Here is a 22,607-nt window from a genome sequence, read left to right on the forward strand (position 1 = left end):
TGTTGTTATCAGCAGTGTTGCTGGCATGTTTGTGGTGCTTCAAGTTAGAAAATCCTCCAGATGTTTATTTGAGCTTAATAAGAGAACTTCTGGCCAGTCATCCTCAAAATCAAAGCTGGTCCAGTTTCCATGAAATCTTATTACCTCTGTAGTATTAGTCTAAGCAATGGGAGGCTGCAGGAAGACCCCTAAAAATATGCTGAAGTTTTTTGATGGCATTTTTCAGTGAGTCACTGCACTGTCCTGTAACTCTTTCATATTGGAATTTAAAGTAAAGTTATTAAATCAAGAAGAGATTTTTACCTTTCTTAAATATCTTCAGATTCTAGCTGGAAATTTTGCTTGTATTCTTCTTTAACTTTCCTGGAATTGAAGACAAAAACAAAAACAAACAGACCGACAGACATACAGACAGACAGGTTCTAATTCATATGTGGTTTCTGCATAGCAAACAGTGTGTTTGTTTATAGGTATAGAGTCTTAAAATGTAGAAAGGAGTGGAGGAGAGTGGAATGTTTGATGGGGAGGCAGGATAGGTGTGTGGAAAGGCATCTGAGGAGGATACAAAAGGGGAGCAGTGTTAGTGAGAAGCAGAATCACGAATATATTCTTTGTTCAAAACTATCATGGTGGCATTTGACACATTGCATGCTAATTAAAAAATCCTTTCCCGAGTTGCTCTTTCCCGAGTTGTCCATTTTTATGAACAAGGAAACAGACTTTGAAAAGTTAAAGTCTTTGCGTGGACAATCCATCCCTCAAAAGTGGGGTCCAGGTTTGTGTGAGTTTTTACTTACTTCTTTCCACTGTTCCTGGGAAGTCTCTTAACCTTAAAGCAGTGGTTCCTCTTGTGATGGAAACCATGAACTTTTTCCTAGCCTAAAAACAGAATATCAGCTGTGGTTCTTGCATTCTATGCATAAATGCAAGACATAAAACCCTTTGTAGAGAGAGAGGTCCTGGCCAGTCTCCATTGCTTGGGGAAGAGAGTTGCCCTGCCTTTTTGTTGAAGTCTCTATTCAAGGGCTGCTGTGTAGGTGTGCTTCCTCTTGTAGGTGTGTCTGTCTTCATTAAGGAACTACTATTTAGGATTCTGTCTATTAGGGTATCAACAATTCTCTTTTTTTTCTTTCAGTGTTTGGGGTTTTGTTTCTTTTTTTTTCTGCAGTGCCAAATTTTATTTTTTTATTTTTTATTTTTTTTTAACTTTTATTGCATTATGATGAGAAAAGTTACATGATTTCAATTTATCTGAATTTGTTAACATTTAAAAACATATTTTAAGGAAATAGAATTAAATCACATTCTTGTTTTCCTTTTGTACCCCAACTCCTCCCAGAAACCCCCTCTTCAATACCTACAATATCTCTTTTTTGTCATATTCCTTAAAATTTATAAAATATTATAACAATAAAAATGAGTAGTATAAAAGTTGTTGGATATAAAACAACAATCAATTTAATAGTCTTATGTAGATGCTTGTCTACAGCAATACTGAAAATACATATGTTTTTCTCAATATAAATTTTAAATAACTCCAAACATATTAACTGTATATTTCAAAATAATACATCACTACTAGTATTTTCTTAAGTGGACATAAATATATAAAGTCTTTTTTGTTTGTTTGTTTGTTTGTTTTGTATTTAGTAGAGTTTAAAATTTTGACTCTTGCTGTGGTACAAGCCCAAAATAAGAACAATTTTTAGACATTGGATTTCATTGTAATAAGGCTGTACTTCAGTGATCCTCAAATCACCAAAGGATTTACCTCCCTCATAGCTAAGCTGAGAGTTGACAGTTCTGCTGCACCAAGGAATGAATTGTAGGCACGATTTTTGGATACAGACTTCCTGCTATGGTTAAAACTATTTGACTTGAGTGAGTGACTTTATTCTCAGGCCATAAAGAACAGGTTACATTCATTTAAGAAATGGTGTGTGTATTAAGATAGTCTATCCATAAAGTCATTCACCAACTGTTTCAATGAACAATGGTTCTCCTTGGAGGGTGGCACAGACATTAGGTGTGGGTAAGAATCTGGTTCATTGGCTGTGATAATTTGGAAAAGCATTCATCTTAGAGAAAGAGTAACTTATAAAGTCCTCTTCTTCAAACTTGATACAAGAGTTACAAATGTCAAGCAAAGCATTCAGTCTCACTCTTTGTTGTTCTCTTTCCTACAAGCCACCTCCCAAGTTAATTGTCTATGTCTCCCTTGGGTATATAAATACTTTTGAAATATAGAAGCTGTTCTGAAAAACCATAGTATAGTGTAAAACATAAAATAAACAATACTACTAATACAGAGGCTGAGATAGGAGAAGCAAGATTTCAAGACCCTTACGTTGTCCATAGCAAGACACTGTCAAAAACAAACAAGCTGAAAGTGTATATAGATTGTACAATGTTGGACCTATTTCTCCAATTACCAAATTAGAGAGACCATTGGATGACAATCAACAAATTTCTAATTCCTCACATTTTTGGATTTCAATCAATTAGGATATGTAGGTAATATTAATTTTTATATTAAGATATTTAAGATATTAAGAAAAAGTAATTGTTACTTCCTGTTGTTTCTACTGTAAGAGGTGGAATTAGGTTTGTGTGTATTTGCTGAACAATTACTTTCTTGCTTCTTTTAGGGTGTAGTTTTGCTCCTTATGTTGATATTTTCCATCTATTATCCTTTGTTGGGCTGGATTTGTGGAAAGATATTGTGTAAATTTTGTTTTGTCATGGAATATCTTGTTTTCTTTATCTAAGGTAATTGAAAGTTTTGCTGGGTATAGTAGCCTGGGCTGGCATTTGTGTTCTTGTAGGGTTTGTATGACATCTGCCCAGGATCTTCTAGCTTTCATAGTCTCTGGTGAGAAATCTGCCATAATTCTGATAGGCCTGCCTTTATATGTTACTTGCCTTTTTTCCCTTACTGCTTTTAAAATTCTTTCTTTGTTTAGTGCATTTGGTATTTTTATTATTATGTGACAGGAGGAATTTCTTTTCTGGTTCAGTCTATTTGGAGTTCTGTAGGCTTCTTGTATGTTCATGGACATTTCTTTCTTTAGGTTAGGGAAGTTTTCTTCTATAATTTTGTTGAAGATATTTACTGGCCCATTACCTTGGGAGTCTTCACTCTCTTCTATACCTATTATCCTTAGGTTTGGTCTTCTCATTGTGTCCTGGATTTCCTGGATGTTTCAGGTTAAGAGCTATTTGCTTTTTGCATTTTATTTGACTGTTGTGTCAATGTTTTCTATGGTGTCTTCTTCCCCTGAGATTCTCTCTTCTATCTCTTGTATTCTGTTGGTGATGCTTGCATCTCTGACTACTGATTTCTTTCCTAGGTTTTGTATCTCCAGGGTTGTCTCTCTTTCTGATTTCTTTATTGTTTCTATTTCCATTTTTAGATTCTGGATGGTTTTGCTCATTTCCTTCACCTGTTTGATTGTGTTTTCCTGTAGTTCTTTAAGGGATTTTTGTGTTTCCTCTTTAAGAGTTTCTAGCTCTTTACCTGTGTTCTCCTGTATTTCTTTGAGTGTGCTATTTATGTTTTTCTTAACGTCCTGTATCATCATTATGATAAGTGATTTTAGATCTGAATCTTGCTTTTCTGGCATGATGGTGTGTCCAGGACTTGCTATGGTGGGAGAATTGGGTTCTGATGATAGCAAGTGACCTTGGTTTGTGTTGTTTATTTTCTTAAGCTTGCCCCCCAACATCTGGTTATCTCTAGTGCTACCTGCCCTTGCTAAATCTGACTGGAGCCTGTCCTTCCTGTGATCCTGGTTGTGTCAGAACTCCTCAGAGTCAAGCTGTCTCTGTGATCCTGTGATTCTGGGATCCTGTGACCCTGGGCTTGTTAGAACAGCTGGGAGTGCAGCAGCTTCCTCTTTGTGTTGTTGGACTGGCTGTGGAGCCTGGGTTCAAGGTCTGCTCAGGACAGCAACCCAGAGAGTCTGGAAGGAATCTGTCCCTATTGCCGAAGATGTGGCTTCTTTAACTTCTGGAAATTTATCACAAATATTTATTTTTCTCATTAATCAGTCAAAGAGGCCTTCACAGAAGGTATGTTCTGTGAGGTGAAGATTTTAGGGTGTAAGGAGCTCATGAAAGTGCCATAGCATGCAGGGTTCTTTGGTTCTGTCAAAACAGGTGAGCCAAGAATAATAAGAAGGCTCTGCCTCTGGCCACCCTGGTTTCCCAAGAATAAGAAGCTTGGTGGGTCTAAACCTCACATGATGCTTCTGGTGGTGAGATTTCAGCTAGCCCTGGTGGTGGTAGGGTTTTTATCTTCCTTTTTATCGATGGCATATATTAAGTAAAGTTGTCTTTAATGTTTTTTCCAGGGCCACTTTTGCTGCACTCAGGAGTCATGCTCTGTGCCCTGATCTATAATGCTGGTACAAAGAAGTGATGCCAGCCTGGGTCTATGTCTTACCTATGGTTTCTGTTGCTGTGATAAAACACCATGAGTAAAGTGCTTTGGGAAGGAAAGGATTTATTTTCAGTTCACAGTTTCACACCACATTCCATCACTGAGGAAATTCAGAGTAGGAACTCTAACAAGGCACAAACCTAATGGAAGGAGCTGATGCAGAAGCCATGGAAGGGTACTGTTTACTTGCTTGTTCTTCATGGCTTGTTCAACCTGCTTTCTTATAGCACCCAGGGTCACCTCCCCAGGGATGGTGGCAACCACAATGAGCTGGGACCTCTCACATCAACCAACAATCGTCAATCTAGAAAATTGTCCACAGGCCAATCCAGTGGAGACATTTTCTCAGTTGTGGTTCTGTCTTCCAAGATGACTTTAGATTGTGTCAAGATGGCATAAAACCAGTCAGTACATCCTGTTACTAACAGAGGCTAATTGGAAGTTTTCTCCAAGTAAGAATGAAGAGAATATATTTTGTTTAACTTGCGTCCATTCTTATAGTATATCTGAGTTCAAATAATAATTTGGATGGAGTTGATATGAAATGGCTTCCATTTAAGAAGACTATGGATCTAACACTGTTGTATGACCACTCTGGATATCGGTGGGCACTAAGGTAGAGGGAAAATATTGAATTTTGAGTGGAATTATTACTATCAGCTTGCCCTCCCTTCTCTGCAGCAGCCTTCAGGATGGTAATATGCAGAGGATAGGAGATGACTTGGCCATGAGGCTGTCTACTTTGAATCTAGGCTGTTACAAATTAGCTTCATGGCTCTCAATGAAGCACTCAGTGTTTCCAATCTCCACATAGCTGTATGCACTCATGTGGCCTTATCGATGAAAGAGGACCATCATAGTAACCTGACTTGCTAGATGGTGGGTAGGACTAAGTGAATTTTAAAACTAAGGCACTCAGAACTGTGCTTGACACAGTTAAGGTTTCCATCAATGAAACTAACATATAAGAATAATTAAGTCAAAGGGCAGCATTTTCAAGAAAGGAAGAATAACAAGAACATGTTGTCCCTCCTCCAGGGACCCCTTCCATCTGTTTCCTACTCACAGGACAAGCATCCCTCTCTTACCCCAGACAATTTGCTGCTCCCAGTTGATGTCTTAGAAAGTCTTCTGGAGTTTTTCTTCTACCTTCCTAAAAAACTTGTGGAGCAGTCTGTAACTTCAAATTGATAATTTACCTGGGTAAGGATGGTAACTGACCCTGTACAACTGACCCAATGAATCTGTAAGGTGCAGCCAGGGACAAGTCTCCTCTGTGGTGCATTGTCGAGTATAAACGCTTCCTGGGTTTCATGTCCGAGTATGCTCTTAGTGCCAACAGCTTTGTTGCAGGGTACATTGCTACAAGTTCAGTAGGCATGAGGCGTCTCTGGAACATCTGGCTAGTGATACCTGGGAGAATTGCTTCCCTTGCCTAAAGAACATGAAGATTAATTCGGGGTCATAGTGTTGTGTGTAGACTTGACATGAAACAGTGCTGTGACTTTAAAGAAGGCTGCTGGTGAAGGAAGACTGGTCCATCTCTTAGCCTCAGAAGATAACGAGCAAACTTTCACTATCGACTGGTGTATATTACACCCTAGTACTGATAGTTGGAAGTTTCAAGTTTTTTTTTTTTTTTTTAAAGAATTAGTTCTGAGTAAAGAATCGGCCCAGGGTATATTGGTTTGAGTGAGAAATGCTCCCCCATGGGCTCAGGCATCTGAATACTTGGGTTGTGTTCCGAGAATAGAACCTTATTCTACTTCTAGTTTGCTTTCTGTGCTTCAAGTCTGTGGCTGAGGGTGTGACCTCTCAGCTTCCTGCTCCAGCCACTGTTGCCATGCTTTTCTACCACAATGGACTCAACTCTCTGGAACTGGCAAAATAAACTCTTCCTTCCAGTCTGTTTTGGCCACAGTGCTTTATTTCAGAAACAGAAAAGTAACAGACACAGGAGAAGATAATCTCACAGTCTAGTCAACTTTTCAAGATATCAAGCTATCATTTCTACTAAGACATTTTCCTTTCCTCTGCAGTGTCAAGGGACTATGCATGCGTTCTCAACTTTAAAGGATTCTTGATCGAAGAGTGGAGAATCATGAACTTGATAGAAAGCCGTCATTAAATAGCTACATTGCCTGGTGTTTACTCTGGCTACATATAATTTCCAGTCATTTACCTTATACATATCACCAGTAGATAATATTTATATAATACTACATCGTTTTTATTTTGGTGAAGGCAGAAAGTGTGATGAGAAGATGCCTCATTACACAGGAGAAATCATTTAACTTTATAGTTCTCCCATTGACATGCAGTGGCAAAACAGAAGCATGAGCTAGCAGGTCATGAAGTTTGTTTAGTTATCACCTTCATTCACCATATATGCATTCCTCTAAAGTATCCAGGCATCAGTTCTTCCAAGTTCTTCTAAGAATACACAACTCTCATCTTAGTATGAAGCTAGGCATTACCACCTGTCATTGACATCCCCATGTAGCCTCCTTTCTGAAGCTCTTTGCCATCTGGTCTGCATCGTTTGCCCTTATCAACTTCTCTTCTGAATCACAAGCCTGGTGTTGCTGCTGGGGCTCAACCATCAGCATTGCTGGACTATGCTTTGATCTTTTCCTTTAATTAACAGAAGCCATTTCCATGGTCAAAGGAAGATAGCAATTTTTTCCCTCTGACTTCAAATGTCATGTGTGTGTTTTTTATTTTTTAAGCTGCCAACTTACTGCTCCATTTCTAATTTAAAATACTAAACAGAACTATTATTCCCTAACCACAGCTGCAGTCAATAGTGAATTTGCCTTCCACTTTGGGAATATAAAACTTGACTAGAATCTTGCCTTTACACTATGAAGAAAGTATGGAAACTACAGCTCTAAATCCTTAGGTATTATGTGCTTGGCCACTTTATGAAGGAGTAATTTCCCCAGGAAAGAATAGAAGTACCATGCCACTGGCACATGGCTTGCAACTCAGTCTCGTAAGATCAGTGCTGGATGGGAAACAGGAAACAGAGTTTCCCAACACACTCTGACTCATCATGTTCCTGCTTTGCCTCTCCATTTGACTTTTTATTTTTTTATTTTATTTATTTATTTTTTTTAAAAAATTGGAACAGGCACAGTGAGCCTGGGAGTAGCAATGTAGTCCTGGGGAGCAACGAAGAATTTCACTGAAAAAAAGTACATGTTGGACTTTTTATGTACGATTTGTCATTTGAAAAACAAGAACAAAGGTTAACGATGAAAATGTCTTGATTTTCAAATAGGAAAGTATCAATATGGAGGAAATTAAACTACTAAACCCAAATGTTTTTATATAACTTAGGACCAACAGCCAAAGGATTGTATTATCCACAGTGAGCTGGGCCCTCCCATTCAAATTACTAATTAAGAAAATTCCTAAGCCGGGCAGTGGTGGCGCACGCCTTTAATTCCAGCACTTGGGAGGCAGAGGTAGGTGGATTTCTGAGTTCGAGGCCAGCCTGGTCTACAGAGTGAGTTCCAGGACAGCCAGAGCTATACAGAGAAACCCTGTCTCGAAAATACCAAAGGAAAAAAAAGAAAAAGAAAAAGAAAAAAAGAAAAAAAGAAAGAAAAAAAAGAAAGAAAATTCCTAACAGACTTGTAGGCCAATCTTTTTGACACATTTTTCTTTCAGTTAACATTGTCTTTTCCCAAATATGAGTATGTTTGTCATGTAGTTGACAGAACCTAACCAGGACAGAATTAGTTCTAAACTATTACTTGAGTTATAATGAAAATTGTTTATTAATCCCTGCATTTTCTTGATTGATTTAGTGACACATGGGGATTGACAAGGTTATGGAGAATCTGGGCTATTAAGAAGACCAGATCTTTGAAAGATAAGATAAATGTAACATGACAGAGAAATCCAATGGACAGATGCTTTTAGAACGAGGGTGTAGATAGGACCAGAGTTCTCCTTTAGATCAGGATCTCCTCCTAAAACCTCTGTGCCTTCTCACTGTTTAGTTCTCCTCACTACGGACTTGGTAGTCTATGCTATAAGGTTATCATGAGAATTAAAGGAAGTAACCCTTTTAGTCTCTGGAAAATAACCTGAAACACAGTAAAGCTCAGACAAATGAGGAGTTATGACAGAAATACCTAGAAGCCCATAACTGCACTTTTGTTACTATAGTAAACAGGAAGAAGTTAGTGGTGATGATCCCACTTGAAATGGGAAAGATTCATGGAGGATTTAGGAAGCATCATGACTGTATGATAGGAGAGAGAATTTTGTAGTTTGACGGTATCATAAAATGTCAAGGCAGGGATGAAGTGTTCAGTAAAGAAACACTGGAGATACAAAAATTTATTTAGATCTTAAATTATAGGTGGCACATGTCCCCATCCCCAACCCTGAAGCTACAATCTCCAATTGATAATTACCTGCCAATGAAAATTTAATTTTCTCTAAGGCAGTCTCAGTGTGGAAAAGAGTACTTTTTGGGTAGATGGGCAACAGAAATGAACTTAATGAACTTAATGGCATCTTTAGAGGTTCCTTGTCTCACAATGTTGTGTCAGGGCATAATTTTTTAATTTTTAATTTTTAATATGTATTAGAAATATCTATGCAATTTGTGCATATATTGGAGTTTCTAGTTCTGTGTTTTTATGAGATGCCTAAGCTTGCAAATATGTGAGTTTCTGCATCTATATCCACTTCTTGTGCCTTTTCTTCAGTATTGTCCTAGTCTGATGTGACAGTTCTTTATTTTATTATTTTATTTTGTTTTATTGATATTTGTTAGAAACCTGTTTGTTTCCTAATGAGAGACAGAAAGAGGGAATATCTGGATGGAAGGTGAAAAGGGTAGAGACTGGGAGAGAAAGAGGACACACTATAATCAGGATATATTATATGAGAAAAAATCTATTTTTCAATAAAAGGAAAAAATGTAGACGACATATGTGTTTTTGTTCATGTACAAATTGAAAACCTTTAGTAATTATTCTAAGTTCGCATGTAGAATAGGTCCCTATGTTGTGATAGGTCAAGATTTCTGAGCCATTACATTGTGACAGCCTGTATATCCAACATGTCTTCTTCTATCCATAGTATCAGAGGCCATTGCAACTTTGCCATCCATCACAAAAATCTCAGATTTGGTTCATGATGAATTAGGAATACAAAATGGAGTTCTGTTGAGAGACCTTGAAAGAAAGGCAAATAATTCAGTACCTGCTATGGAGACTCCTCTTTTGCGCCTATTAAAACTGAAAGCTAGTCAAGTTTTCCCTTGATATTTCAGGATTGGTATTCTAAGTCTCCATTCTACAATGTCAAAGCCCTGGGGTGACACTATCTTTATGGGAAAGGAACCATAGTGAATGGGTTCTGCTTCTTACAAAGGAAGTGATTTTGTACAAACATCTATTTTTCTTAGTCTCAGTTTGTTCATCTTTAGCTTAGGGATGAGTAGACTGTTTTAAGGGTCAATTGAAAGAGAATGCACCAAGTTTTCAATATGGTCAATGGAGTGAAAATTTTTCCTGGAAAGATTAGCTTTCCTACCTCTCCTCCTTTCCTAGCTCTCCTCTGTGGAGACAAAGACAAAGAAACCCAGCACTGGGGAACCAGTGCAACTCAAGAGTTCTATACACTCTGTTATTCTCAATGACACTATCAGGTTGGGAACTCTTTTTACGTGTAGGAACTATTTCATGGTTGTTCTCTGGCCTCATCTCACTTATATCATTCTTTAAACAGGAAACAGAAGGAACCAAGGTATGCAATTTCAATGAGAAGCTTCATACAGGAGTCGATGCACGATCTTCCCATTATTACAGTCATGCATCCCATAAGACACATTTCTTAGAACCCAGTGCCCTTCATATATTTTGTCCATGAAAAATCAGAATATTAGATTTGATGGGTGGGTCCTACCTGCTTCCTCTGAGAAGAAAAAGGCCATACTGAGGGTGCCAGAGAAGCTGGATTACAGAAAGGTAATTTTTCTAGAAATTTCCAAGAGGTCATTTACCCAACCATGTGATCCTAATCCTTCAGGAGTCACATGATTAAAATAGGTGCCACACAAGACTGTCATGAGGAAGAGAGTAAAGATAATTGTTGTCTGTGATTTTAGGCTCACAGTGGGTATGCAATATACCTGTAGTATTCTTTTCTTATATCCAGGACTGAAGTTTCTATTCACTATTTTAAAAGGCTGTAGAGCTGAGAATGCCACAGTTCCTCTTGTTCAGAAGAGATTGGTAGCACCCCTTGCCTGCATGTTGTCAGCAGATGAAGAGTTAAAGGAGGCTTAGCCATTCCTATGATATAGAGTATCTGAAGGGGAGTTGGGTGTGTGGACTTTGAGAGCTAGGGGAATGCTGTGTGCTGCATGTCAGCGCCTTCCCTCATCATTGTTAGATTTCATGTGTCTGTACATGTGTCTGTATCTGTGTGTGTGTGTTTGGGTAGTCAAAGGTAATTTGATAGAATTCTCTTTAAACCATTTTTTTTTTTATGAAAAGGCAAAAATGAGTAAAGTACCAGTAAATGCCAAAATCTCCTTCCTTAAAATTGTGAGGTTTAGAAAGAAAACACAGGGGAAGAGAAGAGCCTGAGGGCTTTCTTGGTTATTCAAGTCTGCCTCTGTTGCAAGTGTGGCTTCTGTTGCTTCTCTTTATCTCTAATACAACAATAATAAAAATAGTAGTTAGATTCTGAATTGGAACTGAGCTCCCCACAGGCATTAACTCTGTGTGTCTTGATAAATGTGGATCTCTGTAGTAGAGTACTTTTTTAAATGACATTTTATAATGCCACAGGATGTCACAAGGCAAATTTCTAGAAGGCAGTGTTTATAGAGTTTCCATGTCCTTGAGCAAGTCAGAGCTTTAAAGATGAGATATAAGGACACTCCACATCAACTCCGAGGTTCTCCTGGAGAACTCGGCTTTCTCTTCAGATGGCTTCTTAGTTATTTTTTCAAAGTGCTTCTCTCGGCATCTTGTACCGTGCAGCAGTCATAATATTTCTTGTGAATTTGCTTAGACCCCCTTCAAGGCCTGGAAGAAACTCTACTACATTTCTGTCCATTAGAGTTGCTAACAGCAGATGAAAACCCCCTCTACAGAGTATTCTCTGAAGCCTTGAACTCTGTAAGATATGGTTACAACACTCTGTATCATCCTTGTATTGCTTATAATACACTGTCTCTGATTTGTGTTTGTAGATCTGCCTTAGGAATTCTACTAGACTGTCAGATGATTTTAGTATAAACACTCCCTCCTGATTTATTTGTTTTGCATTTCTGGGTAGCCAATGGTTATTATGAGCTTGTACAATAGTTCTATACCCATGGCCATTTGGAATGTTTATTGAATTGAAGGGAGTATTGAAACATGTTCAGGAGAATTGAATGCCATCCCTAGAATGCATACTTTAGTCATAAAGCCTTGCTTCACTGAATAACACATATCTGGTTACCCATTATGCATCATGCATTTTTGGTAGCTTCTGGAGACAAAATGACTAGTAGAGCTTAGCTTAAGTCTTAAAGTTGTGCACAGCTTCCTAAAGGAATGTATATGTGAGCAAACAAATGAAATGTTGCACGATCCTTGCTCAAAAATCACACAGCCTGGGAGGGGGGGATGGATCTGTGTCCAAAATTTAAGTCTATTGAGCTCTAAAGCTGCCAAGAACACTACCACAACAGGAAAGGTAGCAGTGCTGAGGATGGATTCTGCTCAGAACCCTTGGTGAAAGACAGTAGTCTCCACTGAACACACACATGATTCCGCTCTATATTCACTTTTAAACCAAAGCGTTTTGTCTCATTCACAAACTAGGTGCTCCAGAAGCTGGGGAAAGCTGATGAAACAAAAGATGAACAGTTTGAAGAATATGTCCAGAACTTCAAGCGACAAGAGGTAAGTCCAGTTCTTAAGTTTCTGCAGTAGGAAGAACTGTTTATGTTTTCACATATGGTGTGGTTTGGATAATTCCCAAAGCTCATGTGTTGGACGTTAATCCCCACTGTGAAGTCTTAAGGAGGTCCCTATTTAATCTACTACTACAGTATTTAGAGGCAAGGCCTTTCAGAAGTGGTCAGGATTATAAAAAGCCATTTGGGTGGCTTTAGAAGAAGGATAGAAACCAGAGAGATACATGCTTTCTGACTCTTGATGACTCTCTTCTTCTGACTCTGAGCTGCCTCAGATCTCTGCATGTAAGTCTGTCATTACCAGATGTACCCAAGAAGTATAAGCTAAAATAAATCTCAAGTCTTTATACTGTACTTAGTCTGTGATCCTGTGTCTCTGGCAATACAAAATGTTCCAGCACAATGTGAAGATGATACTTGGTATTTCTATACTCTGCAGAAGACAAGAAGACAGGCAGGGGTTGCAGACAGTGAGTTTGGAGTATCGTTTCAGGATATTATGCCCTTCTATCCTGGACCTTTGGAATGCAAATGGCTAAGCTGAGGAAAAGGTGGCAGTCTTGGAACTCCATGTCCTACAGAGTCCTAGAGAGGCTTTAAGCATGTCTATCAAATGAACTTCCTTAATACATGCTTCAAGACCACGCACTCTTTGGTTGGGGAGATGTATCAATCAGTAAAGTGCTTACCTCAGGAGCAAGCAAACATGACATCTGATTCTTATCACACATATCAAAATTCAAGATATGATGATGCACACATGTACTTCAGGGCTAGGGAGACAGAGACATGAGAATCCTTGGGGTGTTTTTGTCTATCTAATCCACCCTAGCTGGTGAGCTCTAGGCCAAAGAGAGACATGTCTCAGAGGTCGTTTTGTGGAATTTCTGAGGATAATCAACCTTAGGTTGTCCCCCTGCCTCCACACATATGCACATGTAAACAACACTTCTCCACAGGTGTACATAACCTGTTCCACACACATAAGGAAAAGATTATGTATTCACTTTTGATAGAGATTGCATCATTCCAAGATGTTAAAACCTATTCTCAGTGGGTAAAATAGAACTAAACTCTTGCTGCCTAAAGCACAAATACAAATGCATTACATTCATAAATACATGACATATCTATGCTACTGGAATTTCACAAGAGTGTATAATTAGAGAAATGATGTGTACTAAAATTCCTCCTCATAGGAGATGAGAGTAAAGAGTAGTTGAGAAGTGATATTTGTTCCTTTTGTGGACACTTGTTTAACAGACACATGAATAAAGTACTTTTTACAATGGCCTGTTCTAATTAATAAGGCTTGAATCTTTGATATTTGACTCAAATATCAATCTCATAGTAGAAAGGAGGCAGGAAGAAAATGGAGCCAGCACTCTGGAAAATGGGGTTGCACATGGGATCAATGTTAAGATGAACTCTGCTGTACATCTGGGTCCAAGTCAATCTTGATCCAGGGAATGACAATCGACAATGAAAGGTCATTGCAGTTATTTGGTCAACTTTGCCCTCTCTATTAGAGGTTCCTTAGTCCCTGATGCACCAGGCTTCTATTGTTTCTCTGCCACAGACTGGGGTTTCTTGCGGGGTCCCTTGTTCCGCGGGATGATGGGTTCTGGCCAGGTGTGCATGGGATTCGGCTTTGTCAAACAGACACTACACAAGAAGTGTTCTATCTGAATGTATTTCTTAAAAATGACATGAGGCTTTTACAATCATTGCAAAAGAGAGATGAAAAAATCTGGCAGCTCAGTAGTCGAGGTACATCTGAGGCCATCTAAAACACACTAGATCTAAAAACATCAGTCATCTCCTCTGGACTGGTGTAGCACCCCTGGGCTCCGAGTGTGTTTGGGCTGCATGGTCCTGGCCAGAGTCTCGGGAGGCTGCGGGTGCGCCAGCCAGGAGGGTAGAGGCTTGAATCTTGAGTCTTCAGTGCTGAATGCTCGAATCTTCAATGTTGAATGCTCGAATCTCGAATGCTCAATCTCTTGAATCTCGACTGGTGCTGCACCCCCCCCCCCGGGCCCAGAGCGCTCTGGGCCCGGGGGGGCTACAGACTGCATGGATCTAAGTTCTAGTCCACCTAAGCTCTGGTTCTAGTCTGAGTGCGAGCGAGTCCGAATGCTGAATTTAGAATGCTGTCTCTCTCACACACACTCTCTCAGATTAAGGTCCCACCCATCCTAGGTAAAACACCCACTATGTTAATCTTTTGGGGAAGTAGAGACAGTCTCTTGCTAATTCTTAGGAATGGTTCAGCTGTAGTACATGACTGAGAATGAGGATTTTACTTGACCTTGTCCTGGGATAAGTCTCTCATTCTGTGAGCTTTAATGCCCTACCCACAGTGCTGGAGGCAATTAGTTTGAATGGCTTAACATTCCAAGCCAGGGTTTGACTAGGATGTTGGAAAGTTGGTGAAGGTCAGAGAGCAATGTCCGAATTTTCTTTTTCTAGCTGTTAAGAAATGATATCTTGGTAGGCCCCTAGCACACAAGTACGGGGACATATCTGGGCTACCTCTGAGTTTGGGGTGCCAGGCGACAATGCAGAGGCAGGAGACTGACTTTCCTTGAAGTTTACACCTCAAATACCGCCGTCACGCAAAGTGTGCGTGGCATTTCTCTTAATGGGAGACACAACATCTCTTTTTCTTGCCAAAATGGGTTATAAAACTCAGAAGGTATAGAGCTATGTAGACTAGTCTTCATTAAAATATATTCCTGAATGTTACCAATTATATTCTAAAACTAAAGATTTGAATGTGTAGATAGGACTTGCCATAAACCATGGGAATCTTGTTCTATTTAAAAAGTAAGAAAGGGGAAGAAATTGGAGAATGAGTTAGTCAGGGATCTCTAAAGGATGAGGACAGATAGAACCCGAGAATTTTCAGATGGGCTCACAGGATGCACTCTGGGTTTTCTAACAGGGCCTGTCTCACACTGGAGAGGCTGTGTATCCAGGAATTGTGCAGTTTTGTAGGCTGGTTGTTTCTGCTGCCCCAATCTGGCACTGAAGGCCTGGAATATTCCTTGAGAGCTAATGGTCTTAAGATTACTTGGGAATTGTCACAACACAGAGACCGTGAGTGAGGACAAGTAGGCAGAAAACAAAGCTTCCTTCTTCCATGTCCTTTGATCTGGGCGGCCAACAGAAGGTGCTGCTCAGATTTAGGGTGAGTCTTCCCGCTTCCAATAATTTGATCAAGAAAATATTTCACAGGTATGCCCAGTAGTTTATGCTTCCATTGGTACCAGTTGCAGTCAAGATGACAACTAAGATTAGTCATTGTAGAGAACAAGGGAGTAGTAACCAGAAAAGGCACTTTCAAATTATTGACTATTGCAGTGAACTTAGAATAATAAAAATGGAAAAGAGAATCTAATAGATATGTTAGATGTGAGCCCATTGAGTAAATTGTGCTGAGTGTCTCCCAGGACAGCAGGTTTTATGTGTCAACATCTGTTTTCCTTTGTACTGGTCTCCCTCATCTCCTGAACTTGGATGGCACTCCACAAGAAAACCTGTCAATCACTTTTCTAGATGATCGTCAATGTCTGCTTTCCGATAGTGGATTTAGATTGAAGAAGTCACTTCAGCCCTAGAGTCTTCCTTTCTTGAAGACTTTTGATCTACTTTTCAAGACTCAATCTTGCCTTGGAAATCCCTGTGGAGCCAATTAGCCTTTTGCCATTGGATTTTCTGTTTATATTTTTCTGGCCTTTTTAAGTTGCCCAGAAGCCTAGCTGGGAAAGTGTCTTCCTTGGTAATATTTTCATGCCTAGGTGGTACTCTGTGGTTTTCAACTATAATTCAAATTAACCTCTTAATGAACTTTTTTGTTAGCTGGCCCAGTTTAGACATTTTTTTTCTAAGTACAATAGAAACACACAGTTTGCTGTATTATCATTTACATCAGGCAAATAGTCTGTGCCTCTTGGAGAAAGGTCTCGGGTGACTTCCCTTTGCTGGTCCACCTCTGCTCTTGTTACTGTGTACACTTGTCAAATGTTTTGGGCTACTGGCTGATAATCACCCTAGAAGGCCTGTACATTGGCTAACTCAAAAAGTTGGGAAAATGTGAAAATGAAATTGTACTTTATAATGATGAAGCACATAGATTGGGCAGGGACATAAAGTTTCTCAAAAAGTCTTTAAGAGTCCTGTTGGCTTCATTTTGAAATATTTTGACATCAAAATATAATTTTTTTGCATATTTTCTTAGTGTTACCTATTGGAATCAGAAAGAATTCTTTGCAGTCTTTATCACAGAGTAGAGAGAGAGTATTCCTTGTTCTCTGTGTATTAAAGACAGAGAGAGAAGGGGGGACATGAGGGAGGTAAAGAGGGAGATTCATTAATTTTTTCATGGAAAATATATTTGACACTGAGAACTAAATTTGGGAAAATTTTTGCTTTACAGAGAACAAGTTCTCTTTTACCTTTAAAATGTGTTGGTTATTGCAATGGTTTATCTTAACTGTCAACTTGATTGGATTGGTAAGCACCTAGATTAGTAGAGCAAACCTCTGTTTGGGGCTATTTCCTAAGAGATTAAGAAGGAAGGAAGCTTCATGGATGTGAGTGAAACTAGAAAATTGATAGGAGCCCTAGAGGGGATAAAGGGAGGTGGAAGCCTTTCTGTAGTGTGCTGGCATTCTTCTGTGTTTTCTGGTTTCCAGGAGGTAAGAAATCTTATTTCTTCAACTGCTTTTACTCTGGCATTCGGCCTCATCACAGCCTAGAAACACTAGTCAGCCAGCCATGAACTGAAACCTTTGAAACAGAGAACCTAAATAAATCCTTACATAAAATTTTTTTTTCCTTTCAAATATTTGGTCACAGTGGTTAAAAAAATCTAACCAGCAGAATGGCCAATTCATATATATTGCATATGCTGAAAAAAGTGTGATGTTTATGTGCAAATACTAACAGTAAGAATGATCTACCAAGGCAATGGTCACCTCTACAAAGTCTAGTATTATTAATATTCTATCATGGTGTCTCATTGCTTGAAACAGAATACCAAAGGTATTATCTAGCCTAGACAACCTAGAGTCCATGTTTTCCCAATAAATATGTTTTTCAATCCCCTATGATGTGATTGGCAGTATACCTATCACGAGTTGAATTTTTATTTACTATAGTCACATGAGACTCAAAAGTTTAGATGTTTTAAAATTCTATTTTTGTAAAATAGGCACCCTTGCTGGTGATTTCCTTACTAGTCTATGTTGGAATAAAGGTGGCATGAGGTCTGTCCTTGAACTCTGGTTTGGAGTTTAGATTTAATTTATTCTGACCCCACCCTTTTTTTTAAAAAAAATCTTAAGTCGCTTCTCCTAAGACATAGTTTGTGTGAAACAGATTGCATGTGAAGGATTTGCTTGCATGGCCCTATTAGTCTGTTGGATTTCCAACTGTAGCTTGTATGACCTAGATTTCAACCTGATTAACTAGGATAAAGAAGAAAGGAGAAATGAGGATGCAACAGCGAATAGAATCAGTGATGTCTCCTATGAAGTATTCAGAATGCTCCATGATGAGAGCTAATCCAGCAGGAAGTGACAAAGTGTGACGTTAATCCTTCCTCCCCAGACATCCCTCTTGACCTTTTCTGAATTTTCTCTTTTATTAGAGCTTCTAATATCTAGTAGAATTGATTGGTATGGGCACCAATTATTTTCAGTTCACTTGGCTTTCTGCTGACAGATCCCTTAATAAGTGGAAAAAAGCTTCTCGAGGGAGGAAGCGTGACCTTTCCTTTTCCTGCCTAACAAACTCACCCATCCTGTCAAGCTCACCTTTGGCACATTGACTAGCTCTAATGAAAGAGCCGATGGGTTGGCTGGACCCAGAGCTGCAACTATCAGATCACATCTTGGTGTTAAATGATGTTGAGCACTTTCATCCATGCCAGATCCAACAAGAGTGTTTCAAACACCCGAAGAGAGATCTGTGATTCATGTGTATCCATCTCCTTGTGAAGGGCCAAGGCAGGGGTCCTTCCTGCCTCCTTTTCAGCATTCTTCATGGTGCCAATTTTGGTGAAATGCTTAGGACCAGATGTGTTTCAGATCCTCAAGACTTTTTAATTTGGGGAATATTTGTATAGATTTTACTTGTTGAACATCATTTATTTGAAAATCCAAAATCTTAACTACTTCTGAATTCAAAACTTTAAATTCCTGTTCCTGGAGTTCCTGTTTCAGAGTCTTTCAGACTTTAGGTGTTTCTGATTAGAGATACTCAACCTGTGGACACCAAGAAGAAAAGAAATCCTGGGACCTTACATTCTTTTCTGCTGAGGTTGCAGACCCAGGACCTCCCTGGCAGCTCCTAGCTTTCCTGAGCCACAGATCCTGCTTTGCCACTTTTCTCTAAGGGACTTGAAGTCTTGTTCTGAAGTTGGACAAATGTTTGGTGATACTTGACTGTATTCCTAGAGGAGTTCTGAGATGAAAGTGATGTTTATTATGTGTATCAATGAAGACACTTTTACAACATATTCGAAGAAGTGGAGGGTAGTTCTAAAGAAAAAATTAGGACATACATTTTGAAAGGCACATGAATAAAAAGTACGTTGCCTTATGCACTGACATATGAATTGAAACTTAGTGTTTTATTATGGTAAGGTGCACTTCTGTCAGGAAAGGATAGCTGTGTGGCTGAGGAGCTAGGCCTAGCACGTACCTTCGGAACATTACCCCAACAAAACCCAGCCATACTGTGAATATGTTGGTACATTCACCTTTTCTTTAATACGAACCATGACCTTTTCTTTCTGAGCTAGTCACTACCTTGAGTAAATGTGAGTCTATCAGGTCTGCTCTGCATATGATCTGGTTCTAAATCTCAGCCTAGTCAGTCCCAGTCAGACAGAAATTCTCCTTTCAGGTCACGAGACCTTCTGGATTGGGAATAAGAACCTCATTTGTTGAGTTGTATGCTTACTGGAGCAGTGTCAGTCATAATTTAGCTTCTTCAGAACCATCCAGAAGGTCTTAGCACAGTATAGATCCCCAGGCTAAATCCTAGTGGACAGCCTTAATGTCTGCATTTCTGACATGCCCCTAAGTAATATCAATGATAGTCGTCCAGGGACAGTGCATGGGGAGTCTGTACATTGACACAACTGATACATTACTAATGCAGAGTTTCCTGCTGTCTTCTCTGGTTAGTCCTTAATCCTTCTAACATTATTGGCAGTGGCTAGTTTTAGCATCTTGACATATGGAAAGGGTTTGTTGGTCATGCTTTTTGTTACATTCCCAGAATCAAACAGTGGAAAGGACTTGTCTGTAATGCACGTGCTGCCATGTTCCGAGATACTGGTCCCAAGGCCATGCCGTTGTCATGCCAACAGAAGCTGGACACCTTGCTAAAGTACAGATGCACCAGTGCTTGCATTTTAGTGACAATTGATTTAATAAGGGGTTTTCTAAGTCCTATGGTTTAGAAAGGGTAATTTTAGTTAGCAGTAGCATTCTAGATTTAGGTCATTGGAATAAAATAAAGAGCATTTGTTTGGGGAGTCAGATACATTATTAAATCTTAAAGATGGTAGGAAACATTTTCTCTGCAAGCAGTTGGAACCTCGCTGGAAAGGAAACTTACAGGACTAAAGGCATACACTAGAACAGAGAAATGATCAAAAACTGCTAATCTAGTTCTTACCTCAAGAAATTAGACGTGCCAAATAAACCTGAAGCAAGGAAGGCAAAGAACATAAAAAGGATAAGAAGAGAAATCGATAATCCTGAGAGTCAGAAAGCAGTGAGATGGTACATGAAACAAAACACTGGGTCCTGCAAACACGAATCAATAGAATTGATAAATCTCTAAGCAAGACTAACAACAAACAGACACAAATCACCAGTCTGAGAACTGAAAGATTCTCATTTTAGACCCAGCAGCCAGTTAATATATAGTAAGAGAATACTGCAATCTACTCTTTTATACATACTCAATTTATACATTTAGCAACCACAGTGGGCCAATTTCCTCACAGCCACAAACTACTAAGATGAGATTGGCAACACAAATGTAAACATTAGAGAAAGTCAATTTGTGATTTAACACTGGATAGAGAAGCATCTAACTCCATGTTTTTCTTCTGGAGAGTGAAGATAGAGGAGAATTTTTTTTTTTCAAAGTGATTTTTTTATTAGATATTTTCTTTATTTACATGTAAATTTCTCCTTTCCCAGTTTCCCCTCCAAAAAACAAAGAAACAAACAAAAACAACAAAAACAAACCCCTGTTGCCTCCCCCCTCCCCATGCCTGCCACCCCACCCTCTCCCACTTATTGACCCTGGCATTCCCTTACATTGGGGCACAGAACCTTCACAGGGCCGAGGTCCTCTCTTCCTATTGATGATCGAATTTGCAATCCTCTACTATACACATGCTGCCAGAACAATCAGACCCCTCCATGTGCAGTCCTTGGTTGGTGGTTGAGACCCTGGGAGCTCTGAAGGTACTAGTTAGTTCATATTGTTGTTCTTCATAAGGGGCTGCAAATCCCTCAGCTCCATTGGTCCTTTTTCTAACTCCTTCACTGGGGACCCTATACTCAGTTCAATGGATGGCTGTGAGCCTCTACATCTGTATTAGTCAGGTACTGTCAGAGCCTCTCAGGAGATAGCTATATTTAGGCTGGCTTGCCCTTCCTTCAGTCTCTGCTCCATAGTTAATCTCTGCAACTCCTTCTGTGGGTATTTGGTTCCCTCTTTTAAGAAGAATGAAATGTCCACCTTTTGGTCTTCCTTCTTCTTGAGTTCCTTGTGGTTTGTGGGTTGTGATAGAGGAGAATTAACATCAATTTTACAAACTCTTGAAGAAAGGAAAATGCTACAATACCATCTTTGAGAATTGTTACCCAATAATCTCTATGTAAATATTTCTTTGAACAGCTTTATTTTTGTAACACTTCTTTTGACACTAGTGTACAGTATTACATCATGCCTCGGTATTGTAGGATGCTCACACATTGTCCCTTTTTCTTCTTTCCACCACCAAGGGCTGCTGGCCACAAACCATCTCATCTCACCAGCTGAGAATCCCCCTTGTCAGGGGCAGTGTCTTCATTAACTTCCTTTAATGTTACTTTTGGGACACTGAGCCCATCTTAGTTCTCTTCACTCCTGCTAATACTGGCTTTGCAACAGGGAATTATCTTTGTTATTAACTATTAACTACTTTAATTTTATAATGAAGATTATAAAAAGTCCCTGTGGTACAAAGTTTACCCATGGCTACATTAAATTGAACTTAAAACTTTATTATATAATCCAATTATTCTGAATTGTAATTATTATTAATGTCTTAAAAAGTTATTGGTTAATGTGGTAAGAGCTGAGCATGAAAGCTGTTAGTCACTTCTTCACACACTTGTGGTATACTATTAGGTGAACAACATGACTTTGGTGACATGGTCTTTAAGTCTTAACCACTGTGATTGAGGTAGTTGGCTTTTAAACCTTGACAGTTAGATGAATTGGTTAAAATGCAAGGTTTTTATTTATCCTCAGTAATGTTCTCAACCTTCCTGATGCTATGACCCTATATCACAGTTCCTCATGTTGTGGTGATCGCCACCCATACCATTATTTTTGTTGCTACTTCATAATTGTAATTTTGTTGCTGTTATGAATTATTGTTATTATCAAATATTAATAAAGAATGGTGATATTAAATATTAAAATTAAGGAAATATTAAAAAAGAATGGCAAGTGCCTGTGCTATGCCGTGCCTGGAGGGCCACATTGCTCCAGCAGGGTGTTCTCAACTCAGCAGCCTTTCCTGGTTCAGAGCTCCCAAAATGTCTATACCAGAGGTGTTAAGTTCCCTTGGCGGGTCTTGCCACACCAGCCTCACTCAGCGACCACCCACCCCACAGTCACCCACCACAACACTCATCAACCCAGTAGAAACAAAACTCTAGAAACTACCAGGCACAGAGGAACTCCACACCATCACACCAGAAAAGCAAGATTCAGATCTAAAATCACTTATCAGGATGATGGTATAGGACCTTAAGAAAGACATAAATAGCATCCTCAAAGAAATACAGGAGAACACAGGTAAAGAGCTAGAAGCTCTTAAAGAGGAAACAGAAAAATTCCTTAAAGAACTAAAGTAAACACAATCAAACAGGTGAAGGAAATGAGCAAAACCATCCAGAATCTAAAAATGGAAATAGAAAC

At 39.1% G+C, this 22,607-nt stretch overlaps 1 protein-coding gene across 1 annotated transcript in view; it reads left to right on the forward strand.

Moving 5' to 3' along the window:
• Positions 1-22,607, forward strand: part of Amph (amphiphysin) — a 211,533-nt gene that overhangs the window by 74,896 nt on the left and 114,030 nt on the right. Inside the window, exon 2 of the mRNA XM_031359752.1 lies at positions 12,289-12,369. Coding sequence (XP_031215612.1) covers positions 12,289-12,369 — 81 coding nt within the window. The remainder of the gene's footprint in view (positions 1-12,288; positions 12,370-22,607) is intronic.

The sequence above is a fragment of the Mastomys coucha genome, unplaced genomic scaffold (assembly GCF_008632895.1).
Source record: "Mastomys coucha isolate ucsf_1 unplaced genomic scaffold, UCSF_Mcou_1 pScaffold7, whole genome shotgun sequence".
NCBI lineage: Eukaryota > Metazoa > Chordata > Mammalia > Rodentia > Muridae > Mastomys > Mastomys coucha.